Consider the following 18,275-nt stretch of genomic DNA (forward strand, 5'->3'; position numbering starts at 1 on the left):
AACCAACCAACCAACCAACTAACCAACTAACTAACTAACTAACTAACTAACCAAAGAAGTAAACAAAAATAAAACAAAACCAGCCAACCAACCAACCAACCAACCAACCAACCAACCAACCAACCAACCAAAACCCCTGTAAAACACACATACAAAAATCTCATTGAGCCAGAGGTGGTGGTGTAAGTTTTAATTCCAACTGTTTGGAGGCAAAGGCAGGAACTATGTGAGCTCTCGGCCAGCCAAGCCTACATAGTGAGATCCTGTCTACAAACAAAAATGAAAACAAAATACATACACTGAAAAGCACAAAATATAAAATCTATACAAGCACCAGAAACATTCTGTTTTTCACACAAATGTTAGGAAATTGCAAAGGAATCAATAATAATTTTTTTAAAATGACATATAATAGTGAGAAAGCACTTTCAAGAATCTTACATTTTCATTTTCAAATGAACCACACTTACCAACAAGCTAGATAAAATTAAATCTGTTTCATTATAAATGTATCTCAGTTCAGTGAATCCAACAGCTCTACAGTAAAGTAGAAAAATCACTACCTCACTTCATTTAAACAATACCTACTGAACTGAAATTAATCAAACTTACATCACCTCAGTGCAAATGTCTTGTATGGCTGTAGTTGCTATTGTCAGACATAGTGTCCTGGCAGCTTCAGCAGTTAAAGCACCAGGCAATATAGGCAAGCACAATCATGACATTAGTCACCTAATCTTATTTCAGAACTATAAAAATCAATAATGCAAACTAAAGATCTCATGTAAAATCAAACAATGGTAAAAATGCTCATAATTTTACTGTACTCCAGGTTATTTCCAGCAATATTCTGTGCAAATAAATTTGCTCAGTCTCCACATTTATTATTTTTATAAGGTTAGACTACATAATATTTCATATTTTTTGAAAAAAAAACACTTTTTCCTATTTGCTTTATACACATAATTTTTAAAAAGACTTATTTATATGTGTATCACATGTGTTCTATACCTACACAGGCCAGAAGAGGGCATCACAGTTCTTGGATTTGGGATTGCAGATAGTTGTAAGTCACACAATGTTGATGCAGAGAAACAAACTCAGGTCCTCTGGCAGGGCAGCATGGGCTTTGAAGAGTGGAACCATCTCTCTAGCTTTGTTTTCTTTTCCTCTTGCAAAGAAAATTCCACATTGTATCTGGCTCGTACTAAACTTCCCATGTGCTGTTCAAATCCACTATATCCATTATAATTCTCTAATCTTTACCATCCCCACCTCGCCCAGTGCTAGAATAAAAGGTATGTCTTACCATGCCCAGTGCCACTGGATTTTATCCTATATATGCTTGCATATCAGGGACACAACTACACTTTTGAAGGTTTCAGTTGTTCTCCATATGTATATACATTTTAAATAGTGAGTTTGTGTGTGAGCCCACATGTGTACATGGAATTCAGAGGTAAATTTTGGGGAGTAATTTTTTATTTCTATCATATGGGTCCCTGGGATGGAACTCAGATTATCAAGCTTAGTAACAAGCACCTTTACCCACTGAGCCTTCTCATGAACTGTTCATACACATACGTTGTATACAGACAAGGCCACCAGATATACTGCTGTAAATTTTTCAGTTCTTTTCTGTCAGCTCTTTAGTGTATTTAAAGGAATGTGGAACACATAAAAGCTTCTCTATTCTTACATGTGTAAGGCTTCTCTCCAATGAATTCTTTCATGCTTCACAAGGTAGCTACAGTCACTGAAGGCTTTCCCACATTGTTTACATACATAGGGTTTCTCTCCAGTGTGAATCCGCTCATGACGGTAACGGGCACTCTGATGTGTGAAGGCTTTCCCACAGTGCTTACATATATAAGGTTTCTCTCCAGTGTGAGTTCTTTCATGGTTGCGGAGGTATGTGGAACACCTAAATGATTTTTCACAATATTTACATGCATAGGGTTTCTCTCCAGTATGAGTTCTTTCATGATTGTGACAAGCCTTTCGTTGAATGAAGGCTTTCCCACAATGCTTGCATGGATATGGTTTCTCCCCAGTGTGGATCTTTTCATGGCTGATAAGGTGACTGGAATGAATGAATGCCTTGCCACACTTTTTGCATACATATGGTTTCTCTCCAGTATGAATTCTTTCATGACTATACCGGGTACTGGAATGGGTGAAGGCTTTCCCACAGTGCTTACATGTGTAAGGTTTCTCTCCAGTGTGAGTCCTTTCATGGTTGCGAAGGCATGTGGACCACGTAAATGCTTTCCCACACTGCTTACACACATAGGGCTTTTCTCCAGTGTGAGTTCTTTCATGATTGTAACAAGCATCACGTTGGATGAAGGATTTCCCACACTGCTTACATGCATAAGGTTTCTCTCCAGTGTGAATTCGTTCGTGGTTGCGAAGGGATGTAGAACAAGTAAATGCTTTCCCACATTGCTTGCAGACATAGGGCTTCTCTTCAGTGTGAATTATTTCATGTCTGTAGCAGGCACTGTGATGACTGAATGCTTTCCCACAATGCTTACATGTATAAGGTTTCTCTCCAGTGTGAATTCTTTCATGGACGAGAAGGTGTGAGGAGCGAACGAAGGCTTTGCCACACTGCTTACACACGTAGGGTGTATCTCCACTGTGAATTCTTTCATGTTTCTGGAGGTATGAATAGTGTCTAAATGCTTTTCCACACTGATTACACACATAACATTCCCCTCCTGTATGAATTCTTTCATGGTAGACAAGTTGGTTGAAATGAACAAAGGCTTCTCCACATTGCTTACACTTAAATGGTTTTAGTCCAGTGTGGAGTTTTTCATACATCTGAAAATAAGTGTATCTCTGGACAGCTTTTTCAAACTGATTATATATACCTTCATTGTAAATTTTCTCATAATTTTGATCAGAAGTGAGAATCCTATAGGCTTCATTAGGTTGTTTCTTTTGATAAACTATCTCTCTAGGACCTTCTAGTATGTGAAAGGGTTCAGAAGAAGTGAAATCTGCATAATGTTTCTCATACTGAAAAGCTACACGCACATGTCCCTTAGTCTCAAATGGTTTCCCTCCAGTATCATCTGTGAGATGCACATCTGAAGGGGAGTGACCACTGATGCCTCTTGCACACACACTGCTCTCACACACTGCTGTTGCAGAAGGCACATCTTTGTTAACAACATATTCTGGAATCTGGTGGTGGGCTTCTCCACACTGAAAACTATCTTCATATTTACAATGTCTCACAATCATCTGAGTTCTGCAAAAGATGAAAAGAACATAACTAATATTTTATGATTAGCCAAGAGAAGCACCAGGGGCTGGGAGCTGTGGCTAACTCCTGTTAACTCCTGCTAACAGAGTACTTAGGAGGCAGCAGCAGAGTGACACCAGCTTTGAGGCCCACATAGAAAGAGCTTGTTCTAAGAGTTGAGTTTACTCTTATAAGGAATTTTTCTTCAGGAGTTTGAACTCTTGTGGGTTCATCATACTTCATTGAAATACCCTGCACCCATTCCTACAGAGGTAATACTAGTGAGATTCCATGGGCTATGAAAAAAAAAAAAAGCAAAAACAAAAAACAAAAAAAGAAAAAAATCCTTCTTTTAAAAATAAGACAAGAAGTTATCAGAAGAGGAATATGAGGAAGGATGCCGGAGGAATTGAGGAGGAAGGATAGACCTATAATTGGATACGTAGCATACAAGTATGCAATTATCAAAGAATAAGGTTTTTTTGTTTTTGTTTTTTTGAGACAGGGTTTCTCTGTGTAGCCCTGGCTGTCCTGGAACTCACTCTGTAGACCAGGCTAGCCTCGAACTATCGAACTCAGAAATCCACCTGCCTCTGCCTCCCAAGTGCTGGGATTAAAGGCGTGCGCCACCACCGTCCGGCAAAGAATAAGTTTTTAAAAATGTCTATACCAGTTAACAATGGGAAATAGGACCTATGCGAAGGATATGGATCAAGCATGATGCAATCAAAATATCTGAATATTCTTCATGAGATTGATTGAAGCTAGATCCCAATTTAAAACTAAAATTCACTATATTTAACATATATCCAAATCCTAAAGAAAACCTGATAAAAGTATATTAAATACTTTTGTGCATGAAGAGAAGGTTGTATATATACAACAATGTCTTACATTGCTTAATGTAAGACATTTAGGAAATATTAATAGATTAAACAGATGGAATCCTCAACACCTCTGGATGCACAAACTCAGTGCAGATTTTAGAAATTTGTCAAAGAACCAATTTACATTTCGATGTACTTGGATTATTGGTTTTCATATTTCCTAAAACAAATTACAAACATTTGATGCCAATCCTCCTCTCTAAATGTGGATTACCGCATATTTCTTCTGACATTTGCATAATCCTCTTCAATGCTTTCTTCTGTTTTCCCTGGAAGTAAATCAAAAGAAACCATTATGACTTACCCAACACCAGGAAACACTTTTACTTTTACTGTGCTGTGACTTGACCTGCTCCTCCACCATCATGTCCCTCTCCATATTCAATTCGTGAAACTACACAGACAGTAAGAAATAGCTGTTCTCTCCCTGAAGAAGCAGAAGAATCATAGTGTTGTTACCTGTGGAGATCAGATTCATAAAGGTTTCTGTCATCACATCTCTGTAGAGCTTCTTTTGGTAAGAATCCAGCAGAGCCCACTCTCCTGGACTGAAGTTCACAGCCACATCCTCAAAGGTCACTGGTTCCTAAAACATCAGGGAAATGGTTAGTGTTAACTGACAATTTGACAGGACCAGGCCACTGTAGAGAAAGCCGGAAGCCAAGAATGCTGACAGCATGCAGACAGGCATCCCTCCTGTGACAAGAATGCTGACAGAATGCAGACAGGTGTCCCTCTTGTGACGTTTTTGAGATAAACTAGAGCTCTATCAGAAACAGAGGGCATCTGTGTCCTAACCTTTGCCACAATCTGGATTAATTCTGCTCAGGGCTTAAGATCCTTGATGACTTTATTATAAAGACAATGGGCTAATTATTTGACAGAGGAAAGGAGAGTGTGTAATTTTAAAGTCTTGGACAAGCAGATCACAGATAACAAGGCAGCCATATTGATTAAAGAGGTCAGCTTTGGACACTGGGGCAATGCAGAGGTGGGCAAGAATAGGAAATAACAACAAGGTGAGGCTGCACTTGGCTTGGATAGTGTAAATATCCATTTCTGAAAAATTGTACCTGGTAACTTATTGTCAGTCTAATACTCTCTATTCACCAGTATGCCCGCATTAAACAATCAAAATACATTATAGCACTTCCTCATGCTTTGCTAATGTCTGGACTCCATTCAAATACAAATTAGAACACATCCAGACTGTCTAGATCTGAACAGAACTAGTTTTAGGTACTCGGGCAATAGACACATTTTACAAATGAACCTATAAAATAATCATTTTTCTACCTTATGCTTATGTATAACTGGGCATGGATGTGATCACATTCTGATGAATTATGGCAAAGGACGTGTGCTATGAACAAAGGCTTACCCCAAACCAGCCTATCAATCAGAATCATCTGGACATGTTATCCTCCTTAGCAACCAAATTCCTTTTTCAACTCTATAAGGAAGCCAGAAACGAGTGACCTCACTCCCCAGTACTGAAAGCAAACTTTGCAGCTACATTTGTTTTAAAGGGCTGGAGAGATGGTTCTGCAGTTAAAAGCAATCGTTCCTCTTAAACGGGAGTGGAGTTTGATCCCAGCACCCACTTTCAGATGGCATGTAACTCTCACCCCAGGGATCTGACTTCTTTGGGCATCCACTGGCACTAACACTCTCATGCACGCTGACATACATTTAGACAAAATTAAAAATTCTATAGCAAATGTGCAACTTGGTGTTCATGTGGGTCCCCTCACAAGTGGGACAGGGGCTGTCTTGGTTTCTGTTCCCTGCCACTGGATGCTCTTCCGCTCTACTTGGACTGCCTAGATGGGTCTCTGTGAGAGAGGATGTGCCTAGACCTGCTGGGACTGGATGTCCCAGGCTAGGGTGGTACCCAAGGGGTGCTCCCTTCTCTGAGGGTGGGGGCAGTGGGAGGAAGGATTTGTAAGGGTGGGACTGGGAAGATAAGAGGGAGGGGGCTGTAAAAAACAATTTTAAAAATATAAGAAAAAAGAAAATACATCTTTTCATAAAAACCAGATGTTTCTTTTTTCTCCTTCCATTTTATCCTTCTTGTGCTCTCACATGCATGTGAGTTACAGAGTGTCACTGCCTTACAAGTTAGTGTGTGCTTGTGGAGACAAGCAGAAAAGTAAAAGGACAAAGAGAAAAAAAATTCTCTTTGTGGGCATAGATTACAGAAAACAATTACAAGCTACTGTGTTGCTGGCCACATGTAACACTGAGAAATGATGGTGGAAAATGGCTTTGTTCTGGACCCCGGAGCACAGAGCAAACTAAGCCACTCCTCCCAAGGAGCCACAAGTTCCACAACCACCCAAAGAAAGCAAGCCTCTGACTGGGGAGCCTTTGCCTGAGTACTCATCTCTTTAAAACTTCTGGTCTCTGCCTACATTATATAGTTAGAGTCATGGTGGTGTCAGCCCATTTCAAAGTAGCCAGGTCATGGAATTAGGCATGTCAGACCCTTCTGGTCAAAACAAACTGTCAGGTTAATGTTTGCCTAAAATGAGTAACTTTCATCTTTCTTTCTGTGGCTTAACATCTTGTGATCTTTTCAAATCTCTCTTCTTCTCCACTAGTACAATGTGTAGACTTGAGGGCTCAGGAGCCCTCTCTTTTTAGGTAACATTAAAGTGTAATAACCTGTGCTCTCTAATTATGGAGTAATAGCTATTTTATGGATTATTTCTCTATTTCCTAATCAAATCTCAAGGAAGCAGCTCTCTCAAATCATAGCATTTCCTTGACTCTCTTAATTAGATAAACCTTCACCAACTCTCATTCAAACAGTAATTCAACTAATGAGCCAATGCTCAATAAGAGGCTTACTGGGGGTTCGTGTTCTCCAACTGGAGGTTGCCACAAACATATTAAGTCATAGAAACTGCTTTAGCAACAAGGGACTCCATTCGTCTTGGGCTACGTACATACAGCACTCAACAAGGCACCTAAGCATGTGGTAACAACCTGAGATATCCTACCACATCCCTGCCACAAATGATGGAAACAGGTTCCTTCCCTTAGAAAACACAAAGACCTATTTTTAGTATTAGCTAGTTTTTGCTGCAAGCACATTAAGACAAATTGTGCCCTCCAAAGGATTTTTTTTTTAAAAAAGTGAACCATTATTTATAGTCGCATGCCTAAGCATACTTAGGAGTGCATATGATTAAAATCAGATGCATTATGAAAAATAAGATATAAAGTCTCTGTCAATGATGAAGATGTGATTTTATTGAAGAAAATAAGTGGACAAAATTACAAAGGAAATAGGGCACATATTCTTAGGACCTCAATGTCACACATTAAAACATTATCATAGATGTATCAAAGTATGAAATTCTCACAATACTTTAGATTAGGCCAGGTCAAATTCCAGCATAGATTTGGGAGGGGCTCACAAGAGCCACTTCCTGATGGCTGTTGGGGGAGTCAGTATTCCTTTGTGCCTACAGGTAGGCTGATTTTGCTCCAATGGATGAGGCTCCACCCATCCATTTTCATCTGTATTTCATAATGGCTGAGGATGTTGAGCACTTTTATGTACCAGCCATTTACATTTCTTATGAGAATGATTTGTTCAGTTCTACAGTCGTCTCCTCCTCCTCTTCCTCCTCCTCCTCCTCCTCCTCCTTCTCTTCCTCCTCCTCCTTCTCTTCTTCCTCCTCTTCCTCCACCTTGGGTTTTCAAGAAAGGGTTTCTCTGTGTAGCCCTGGCTCTCCTGGAATTCACTCTGTAGACCAGGCTGGCCTTGAACTCAGAGATCCACCTGCCCCTGCCTACTGAGTGCTAGGATTAAAGGCATGTGCTAGGATTAAAGGCATCCATGCCTGGATGCCACAGTCCATGCCTTTTCTTTTTCTTTTTAACTTTTTATTGACTCTTTGTGAATTTCACATCATGTATTCAGAACTGCTCATCTCCCCGTCCCCCTCATACATGCCCTTCATCCTTGCAAACTCCTCCCTCAAAAACATATGACAGGGGCTGGAGAGATGGCTCAGTGGTTATGAGCACTGACTGCTCTTCCAGAGGTCCTGAGTTCAATTCCCAGCAACCACATGGTGGCTCATAACCATCTATAATGAGATCTGAGTGACACTGTACTCACATACATAAAATAAATAAACAAATCTTTAAAAAAAAACAAATGACATAAAACAAAAAACAAAAAACAAAGCATAGGAAACGTCTTATCGTGAAGCATGTCAGTATGTCCCACAGTATATTTTTCTGTTCATACACCTTCACTTGCAAACCTTGTTGCAGTGAGTCACTGATCTGGTTTGACATCTCTGACTGCTGTGACACCATCAATATTGGATCCTCACCAGGACTCCTGGTTATCCTGTTGTTGTCCTGTGTCATGGAGATCCTGCAGCTTTGGATCCGCAAGACTGGCCCTTGCATACATCACAAGTGTCCGCGGATGATATAGATTTTGGGGTGGGCCAACTCAGAGCTCTGGATCTGGGCATGGGTGGTAGCTGAGCTGGTCAGCCTGCTGGTTCTCCCTTATCTCCACCACCAGAGCAAGCTTTTCAGCACTGGTCACCCAGTGTCACCATTGGCAGGAGCAGGATCAGCTTTCCAACACTCATGCTTTCAGAGCTGGATCACCTGCGTCCATGCCTCCAGAGCCAGCTCCACTGTGCTGCCCAGTCAAGGCACAGGGCCCATTTTCCCAAGTGCTACAGTCTGGGAAGGGCTGGGACAGCTCTCCTGTTCTCACACCCTGGGGGCTGATTCATATGCCTATGCTATCAGAGTCAAGGCCCACTCACCTGGGTGCTGGAGCCAGGGCTAGCTCTTCTGCTCTTATGCCTTCGTAGCCAGCTCTCCAGGCTACTGCAGGTGGCAAGAGGGGCAGAGCAACACCCCAGCATCCACACCACCTCATTGTTGATGTGTGGCCTGGCCAGATCTCTTCTGCTCTTGTCCTTGGGGCTAGCTCATTGGTGCCCCTCTACCAGGGCCAGCCCCACTGTGCTGCCCAGGTGAGGCACTTGCCTGCTTTCCTGAGTGCTGCAGCAGGCAAGGAACAGAGCCAGGTCTGAACACTGCAGTTGGTGAGAGGCTGGGTTGGGGGGGCGCCACCTCACAGGAGACAAGTGGTGGGGTCAGCTCTCCCATTTTCTCACTCTCAGGGCTGGCCCATCCATGCCCTCTTGACCAGGGCCAGACCTATTATGTAGCTCAGGTGAGGTGCAGTGCCCACTCTCCCTAGTGCTACAGCTGGTGAGGACTAGTGCCAGCTCACCTGCTCTCATGACCCTAAGGTCGGCTCTTCTGACTCTCCCAGGGGGTGAGGGGTTAAGGGGTGGAGGGCATCTCCCCTGGGCCCAGGCCACCTCACAGCAGAGTGGCAGGGCCAGCTTTCCTATGCTCTTGCCATCGGTGCTAGCTCATCTGCACTCCTAGCACCAGGGTCAGCCCTGCTGTGGTGCCCAGGTGAGGTGCACAACTCTCCTGAGTGCGGCAGCTGCTGAGGGGCAGGCACAGCTCTCCCGAGCTAATGACACTTTGGGCAGCTTTCGCGAATGCCAGAAGTAGCGAGGGAGTGTGCAGGGGGCATCACCTCTGCATGCATACCATCCCACAGCAAATGAATGGTGGGGTCAGCTCCCATACTCACACCCTTGAGGCTGGCTTATCCACACCCTCACCACTAGGCAGGGCCAGCTCCAGTGTGCTACCTGGGCAGGGAGCAGGGCCTCTTTCCCTAGTGCTGCCGCCGGTGAGAGATGGGGCCAGCTCTCCAGAGCACCACATCCAGTGAGGGGCAGAGCCAGTTATGCATAAACCCTGGACATCCACATGGACCCTGGTAGCTGCCCTGACCAGGGACATCCCTATGTTCTCTAGTGGTAATACAAACCCTGGTAATCTACACTGACCCCTGAGCCATGGACTCAGACATGGCCTTGAGCAGCAGCTTGGGCTGGGACCTAATCATAGTCCCATGTGGCGGGGCTGACTACTCACAGCAGGCTCCTCCTCTCCACCCTGGAGTCTCCAGTTCCATCTCTCTTCATCACGCTCAAGTCGTTCCACTCCTCTTTCTCTCTGATCTGTCCACCAGATACTCACACTGTGGTTGCTTCTGCTCCAGACTGGCCATGCGACTGGGAGGCCCCTGGGTGACACTGTCTGTCCATGCTGCATGGTGTGGCAGTAAGCAGGTACCTGTGGCTCTCTGTGCCGTGCATTGGAGGGCAGGTCTGTGGGTGGCATGGCTGTCTGCAGCTCTTTCCTTGACTTCCTCCTCCTGCATTGTGCAGGAGAAAGATTTGATTTAATCTGATTTTTATGAGTCCTAAGCATAAGACAGCTTTGGACACCAAGCGTGGAATCAGGCTAGGATGAACAAAGGACCGTCATCAGATTTACCTCTGACTGATACAAGAACACCACCACCGACAAGGTGTGTCTTTGACCATTGCTGTGTGTGTGTGTGGGGGGGGGGGAGTGCACAGTCTACATTTTAGTTGGTGTTTGATGTCTTGATTTTTAGTTGTTTTCTAAATTGTTTTATATGTCCTAGACAATAATCCCATTAGAGATATAGTTGATTTTCTTCCATTCTGTGGGCTGCCTCTTCTCTCAATTCTTTATTTTGCAGTACAAAAGCTTTTCAGCTTCATGAAATCCCATTTGGCTTACTTCTTAGTTCAAACTATCGGAGTCCTACTTAGAAAGTCCCTACCTGTACCTGTAAACTGAAGTGTATTTATTAAGTTTTTATCTAGGAATTTCTGGACATTGAGTTGTGTGTTAAGGTCCTTAATCCATTTGGAGTTAAATTTTGTGCAAGGAAATGATCCAGTGTCATTTGTATGTACCTTCCAACTGCATTAAGAATCTCTCTCACCCGAGTTAAATGGCTATCATGAAGAATACAGAGGACAACAGATGCTGGGCGGGATGTAGGTACAAGGGAGTCCTTGTGGTGAAAATGTGAACTAGCATGTACCTGCTGGTTATCAGTCTGGAGGTTTCTTAAATAAAATAAAATAAATACATACATACATACATACATACATACATACATACATACATACGGCTGAAAGGATGGTTCAGCAGTTAAGAGTACAGGGAGTGCTTCCAGAGCCCCCAGGTTATATTGTTAGCACCTACATGGTATCTCATAACTGTCTGTAATTTCAATTCCAGGAGATTCAATACTCTCTTCTGGATTCCTCAAACGCTATCTGTCTATGTCTACTTCCTGTCTACAGACATGCATGCAGGGAAAATATCCATACAAATAAAAATAAATGAAAAATTTAGAAACTTGAAATAGATTTACCATATGGCCTAGCTATATCACTCCTGTATGTCCAAAGCACTTTGTATCTTATTATAGAGATACTTGCACATCCACGATCATTACTGACCAATTCATGATAGATAGGAAATAGAATCAACCTAGATATTCTTCAGCTTATGAATGGATAATGAAAACATGGCACCTATGAATCATGAAATATTACTCAGCTATAGAGAAAAATGAAACTTTCATGAAAATTTCAGGTACATAAATGGAATTAACAAAAGTTTACTTAAGAGTTCACCCAAGCTCAAAAAGAAGCCCTGAAAGGTCTTCCTCAGATGAAGTTTCTAGGTTCAAATCTTTTGTTTTTGTGTTTGTGAGTATATATGGAGGATAAGAAAGCAAAAGTAGGCTATGGGGGGGTGGTGGTGGATGTACAGGGGGTTAGAATATGGGTAAATTGAAAGTAGAGAGTCGCCGGGCGGTGATGGCGCACGCCTTTAATCCCAGCACTTGGAAGGCAGAGGCATTTGGATTTCTGAGTTCGAGGCCAGCCTGGTCTACAGAGTGAGTTCCAGGACAGCCAGGGCTACACAGAGAAACCCTGTCTCGAAAAAACAACAAAACAAAACAAAACAGAAAGTAGAGAGTAATACAGGAGACAAAAGGGCTCAAGGAGGTTTGTGAATGATAGAGATAGGAAAAGGAGGGGCCAGAAAAAGGCTTAAACAAAATGAAACTCACATGAAGAAGTTATCTGGGCACTTATGACCTTGCAAATCAAGGGGATAGAAGACCATGTGCAATGAGTGAACAGTGAGAAAACACTGGAGACTGAAGATTTAAGGAGTGATGTGGATGGAGCGTTAGGAGAAAGAAGGGTCAGGAACTGGGTTAACTAAAACTCAGGATGTGTGAAGTAGCATCATGAAACACCACTAGTTTGCAAGTGAATTTAAAATACAATTTTCTTGGAGGGAATAGGAAACAAAGTCTTACTAGGTAGCCCTCATTGGCCTAGAACTATGTATGCAGATCATGCTGGCCACAAGCCCACATAGATCAAAACAAACAGAATTACCATATATTAGTGAATAATGTTGCTCCCAAATGTCACAGGGACAAGTCATCATTATATAATTTATTGGTCATAGAGCCCCCAGTGGCATCCTGTCTTAGAGTTTCTATTGCTGCGAAGAGACACCATGACCAAGGCAACTTGTATAAGGGACAATATTTAATTGGTGCTGGCTTACATGGCAAGAAGCATGGGGGCATCCAGGCAGGCATGGTGTTGTAGAAGGAGTTGAGAATTCTGTATCTTTATCCAACTGTAGCCAGGAGAGAGCCTGGCATCCTCAGGCAGCTAGGAGGAAGCTCTCTTCTGTAATGGGTGCAACCTGAGCATAGTAGGAGACCTCCAAAACTCATTCCCACAGTGACACACTTCCTCCAACAAGGCCATACCTCCTAACAGTGACACTCCCTGGGCCAAGCATATTCAAATCACCACATTCCACTCCCTGGCCTCCATAGGCTTGTTCAAACACATGACTCTATGGGGGCCATATCTAGCCATAGCATAGTGCAAAAATACATTTAGTTCAACTTGAAAAATCCCCATGGTCTATCAGTCTCACCAGTGTTCAAAGTCCAAAGTTCAAAGTCTCTTTTGAGATTCATGCAATCTCTTAACTGTAATCTCCTATAAAATCAAAATGCAGATCACATACTTCCAACATATCATGCCATAGGATATACATAATTATTCCAAAACATCCTAGCAAGGAAATACTGGACCAAAGCAAGAAAATACCAGCTGGTCAAACTCCAAACTCCATGTCTCCATGTCCAGTGTCAAAGCAGTCTTCAGATCTCTAACTCCTTTCATCCTTGTTGACTGTTGTTGACAGATCTGGCATTCCGCAGTAACAAACTACATTCTTTTGCGCTGGTTCCACTACCTTTTAGCAGCACTCCTCAGCAGATATCCCATGGCTCTGACATCTTTAATATTTTGGGGTATCCAAGGCAACTTCAACTTAACAGCTTTTTGTTCCAGTGTCTGGGATCCATACACATGATCTTTTGGGTTCCTCCAAAGGGCTCAGGTCACTTCTCCAGCTCTGTTCTCTATAGCACTCTAGGCTCTGCTTGACTCGACTCCACTGCTGCTGCTGTTCTTGGTTATCATTCAAGAGTACTGTCATCTCCAATGTGCTGTAGTCTTCTACTGCAACTAGGCTTCACCAATAGCCTCTCATAGGCTTTCTTCATGATGCCAAGCTTCAATTTCTTTGCATGACCCCTTCAGTCCTGGGCCATCAACTACAACTGAGGCTGCACCTTTACCAATGGCCTTCCTAGGCCTCTTACAGTGCCAACCTCACCTGTTAGTCATGATCCCTTAATGCCTTCAAAACCAGTACCACCTGGGTGACTCTTATACATTACCAAGTCCAGCTGCAGCATGAGGTACAACTTTAGTTATTTCTGGAACACAGCTTCTTTGTGTTCTCAGATAACACTTCCCAGAAGATTTTACTTCAGTGATGCTGGTCTCTTCTTAATCACTGCTAATTTCTTAGCTCCAGCTAACCAGCATCAATTGTCCCAGTAGTCCCTTCTATTCTTGATTCTAAAGTCAGAGTCACACGGCCAGAGCTGCCAGGTACTGATGCTTGCTTGGGCTGGATCATGGCCCCCTTGTTCTATTATATCATCACCAACTTTCTGTTTTTCAATGTCTTCACTGCCTAAGCTTAGCTATCCTGGAGTTTGCTCTGTAGATTGCTTTGAACTCAGAGATCTACATGCCTCTGTCTCTTGAGTTCTGGGACTAAAGGCATGTACCACCCCATCTAGACCTAAGATTTTCTCTACTTGGAATTTGCTGAATACCAGGCTGGCCTTGAACTCGGAGATCTGTTTGCCTGTCTCCTGGGTTTAAAGGTATGTACTAACTACCATGCCTGGACCTATGCTTTTTATGGCCACTATTCCTCAAGATCTGGATCAAAAGCCTGTGTCCTCCATTTCTGGACTGTAGTTCATTCCAGATTAAAAGTCCAAATGAAAACAATAAACAAGTAACAATAATGCCAAAATGATATAACTATTCCTAATGCAATGGCAAATACATAGACAATAAGCTTAGCTGGTAGGATCTTGCCCCAAGGTCACCACTCCCTTAATCTGTTTATCTCTTCAAATAGAGGATCTAGCTCTACTGTACTCCCTGGTCCCTTTTATTACTAGAACTAAACATTTTGTATTTTTCTTTCCTAAGCTGGCTAAGCTTGATCAAAATGATCTCCATGAGAGTACACCAGAGGACAAAGTCTAGGCTGAGCTTTTTTCTGAGACTTCCTTTGTCAATGCAATTAATATAAATCTCTTTACCTTAGCCTCAGCAGACTCTTCAGACAAGGATAAAAAGCAGCAACACTCTTCACTAAAACATCAAAAGAATGAGGTCCAGAGTTCAAATCACCCTCAGCACCAATGTCTTCCATATTCCTACTAGGATGGCCCATTAGGTCCCTCTTAAAGCATTCCATGGCTTTCCAAATCCAAAGCTCCCAAATCTACATTCCAAAAAACAAAACAAAAAAACAAAACAAAACAACAACAACAACAAAAAACCATGGTCAGGCCATATATCACAGTCACCCCACTCCTGAAGTGCTGCTGGGGGATGTGAGCAGTGCCGTGAAATGCAGTGTTCAGTGCATGGCATGGCTGCTGCATACATGAGTTAACAATAGCTGTGGTTACCCACACAGGTTCTGCATGGGATCATGCCAGTGAAACACTCTAGCAATGGACTTGGGAGTGGCTTCCAAAGCCCCACCATTAGCTGAGAAGCAATTCAGGAGTTCACTACGATAAGCAATGGCTCATATTTTTAATCCCCTCAACAATGGCACCATCACTACTAAACTCCATCTCTTACATGTGATTATTTTTCCCATATAAGAAAGATAGGTTTTCTATTCTAATGTTTTCTGTCACTCCCTTGTGCGAGTGGCAACCCCCCCACACACACCTGACATTCAAATGGACAATTATTAACAAAAATTTGTATGTCTTTTATGTGTAACTGCTCTCATTGCAATAAACTATATTTTGCTTGTTTTTATTTAAGATTTATTGTTTTATATGTCTCTGTGTATGTCTGTGTGTATACAATTTGTGTACAGGCTTTAGAGGCCAAAAGAGATTTACAGGTGTTTGTGAGCTGCCCAGCCTGGCTCTGGGGACAGAATCCAGGTCCTCTGCAAAAGTAGCAAGCATTCTATTGATAGCTGAGTCATCCGTCTCTCGAGATCTTATTCTTTCCTTTTAATTTGGTATTGTTTTCTTTTCAAATTCTACTAGAAAATCAAAAGTGCTCTTTTCTAAATACTGTTTACTCAGAGTTTTAAAAAAATTCATTGTACAAGTAATTTAAATTCATTTTCAAATAATAGTATACAGTTTCATAACAATGTTACCCTCTCCATGATCTTTCTCATTTTAATATGCAACTACTCATTATTGTACCTACAATTAGGCAAAATTATCTAGTACACTCCTAACATTGCCATCAATTTGAGCATGAATACAATACAGAGAGAATTTTAAAAAGTAATATTTTTGTATCATTTAATGCTTTTTAAACATAGGGCATAAAATCAATATACAGTAAACAATAGCATTTCTCTACTCCAATAAAAACTAGAGTGAAAGAAAAATCAGAAACAAAATACCATTCATAGTAACAGGAAAAGAATTACTTAGAAATAAACCCCAGCAAAAGGGTAAAAGGACCTTAACGATGACAACTTTGACAACTCAAGTCCACGAACTGACAGATACTGTACAAATGAATATTCTACTGAAAACACTAACTTCTTTTTTTCTCCCACAGAGAATGTCATCTGGTATTGATGACATATTGATCAAATACTCCCAGTCACAATTTCTTCTATTTGGAGAAGCAGCCTCCAGCACACAAGCAAATGACGTATATCCACAAGCACCTAATCTCCTTCACAGGCCTCACAAACACCAAGTCTAGGAAAGCTTTTTAAAAACCCGAATTTTGGCCTCAGAAATGGTCAGTGGGAAAAAAAAACAATCAAACTTATACTTCTCTACTTCCTCTAAGATTGAAAAATTTGGCCCACTCTCACAGAGGGCACAACTAAATACTCTTTAAATTTCATTTTTAAAAGGGCAAAACACAGAACACACAGACACACACACAGAGAAACAGAGAGAGACAGAGAGAGTTAGAGGCAGAGAGAGACAGAGTCAGAGAGAGAGAGACAGAGAGAGAGAGAGAGAGAGAGAGAGAGACAGAGACAGAGAGACAGAGAGAGAGACAGAGAGAGAGACAGAGAGAGACAGAGAGACAGAGAGAGAGAGATTGAGATTTATAAGTTGGAGTTTGGGGAATATAGCCTAAAGCCAAAGCCCTTGTGCGGGCCTAGTGTTCAACTGCAGTACTAAGGAGAATATAATTTACAAAGGCGATGAGAGAAAAAGTCTAAAGCAGCACAGACATACCTGTAAGGGTAGGAGCAACTGCTCACACCACCCAAGTCCCCTTACATCAGTCTGGACTCAGCGTCACCAACCTGGCAGTGCTGTAGTGTCTGCGGAAGCGCAGGTTCCAGGTGAGGACTTACCCCATGAAGATAGGGGCCTAGGACGAAGTAGCTTCCCTAGGACAGAACGGGGCGGGCTCCAGTGCCCGGCCGCCTGCCCTGCACACAATTCCAGTGCTTTGGGCATTACTGAGCCAGTGCCCGGCTCCAGGGCACAGTCGGCTGCACAGCACCAAGGGAACTGCAGGCAACAGCGCCACAGACTCTGCAGTGTCACAAATCTTTCACTTACGGCTCCAGGAGCCCAAGGCACACTCACCATTTCCTCTTTCAGATGCATCCAAGTGTTCTTCCCAACAGGCCTAAAAACGGGAGAGATAGTCCAGATCCAACAACACAGACCTTCTCGACGACACAGGACTCAAACATGGCGGCAAGGGCGGGGCCTTCCGAATATATGGGTTCGTCATTGGACAGTTCCCGAATAGCAGTAACAGCACCCCTGATTGAGGAAAGATAGTGACAGCCTTGAGCTTAAATGCCTTAATTAATAACATTCGTCTTCTCCAATGCAGTTAGAATGGCAGATTCTTTTGTACCCCAGTCTTTTTGTTTTCGGTTTTTTTTTTAAGCTGGGCTAAGCCTGTCCCGACCTGGTTTATAACTTTGCATTTAAGGGAAACAGGCTACTTTTTGCTGCTTACATTCGCTTCTTGCGAACTCTGGGGCTCTCTATTGCTTTGATCACAAACAGTATCCAAGTTGGCCCTGAACATTCCTGATTCAAGTTCTTAATGGGAAAACCCACAAAATCAAAGGAGTCCCAAGATCTGTCCAGAGACAGGAACAAGGAGGGCCTATTATGGAAACTCATGAATTTGGAATGAGGCAAATGTTGTGAGGCTCTCTCATACTGTAAGGACCCAGGAAGAGGACCCCAACTCAAGTCCCAATTAGCGCGCACCCAAGGAGACACGAGAGACTTACTTGATGCAATGGCAAAAGGCAGTTTACTAACAAGGGCCCTTGGATCGAAACTCATCCCACGCAGGGGAGAGAATTTCGATGAAGACCCCAGGAAGTTTAGAACTTTTATAGGGGGAGGCACAAGGGGGAAGGGAAAAGTGGGAAATTCTGGCGCGATTACATATGATTGGATATTTCAAACATCAGCAGTTTGCGTAAGCAATCATTTTGACAGGTTGGATGGCCCACTATTTTTGACCATGATGTCTCAGACC

General features: G+C 42.6%; 1 protein-coding gene across 1 annotated transcript; it reads right to left on the bottom strand.

The window, feature by feature from the left end:
- Positions 1-947: 947 nt before the first annotated feature.
- On the bottom strand, positions 948-17,431 carry LOC114634964 (zinc finger protein 14-like). The gene is made up of 4 exons (XM_028783581.1): positions 17,354-17,431; positions 4,603-4,729; positions 4,358-4,412; positions 948-3,262 (listed from the first exon to the last, which is right to left on the bottom strand). The coding sequence occupies exons 1-4, from the start codon at positions 17,372-17,374 to the stop codon at positions 1,696-1,698; spliced, it is 1,770 nt and encodes a 589-aa protein (XP_028639414.1). The 5' UTR covers positions 17,375-17,431; the 3' UTR covers positions 948-1,695.
- Between the last annotated feature and the right edge of the window lie 844 nt (positions 17,432-18,275).

This window comes from Grammomys surdaster, unplaced genomic scaffold (assembly GCF_004785775.1).
Source record: "Grammomys surdaster isolate TR1022 unplaced genomic scaffold, NIH_TR_1.0 1149, whole genome shotgun sequence".
Classification (NCBI taxonomy): Eukaryota; Metazoa; Chordata; class Mammalia; order Rodentia; family Muridae; genus Grammomys; species Grammomys surdaster.

Excerpts from the sequence above, each read along its gene's own strand:
- LOC114634964 (XM_028783581.1), bottom strand. The coding sequence starts at position 17,374 with ATGCATCTGAAAGAGGAAATG. Across the intron at positions 4,413-4,602 it reads TATGAATCTGATCTCCACAG|GGAAAACAGAAGAAAGCATT; the intron begins GTAACAACACTA and ends ATTTACTTCCAG. Across the intron at positions 3,263-4,357 it reads AATGTCAGAAGAAATATGCG|AACTCAGATGATTGTGAGAC; the intron begins GTAATCCACATT and ends CATCTTTTGCAG.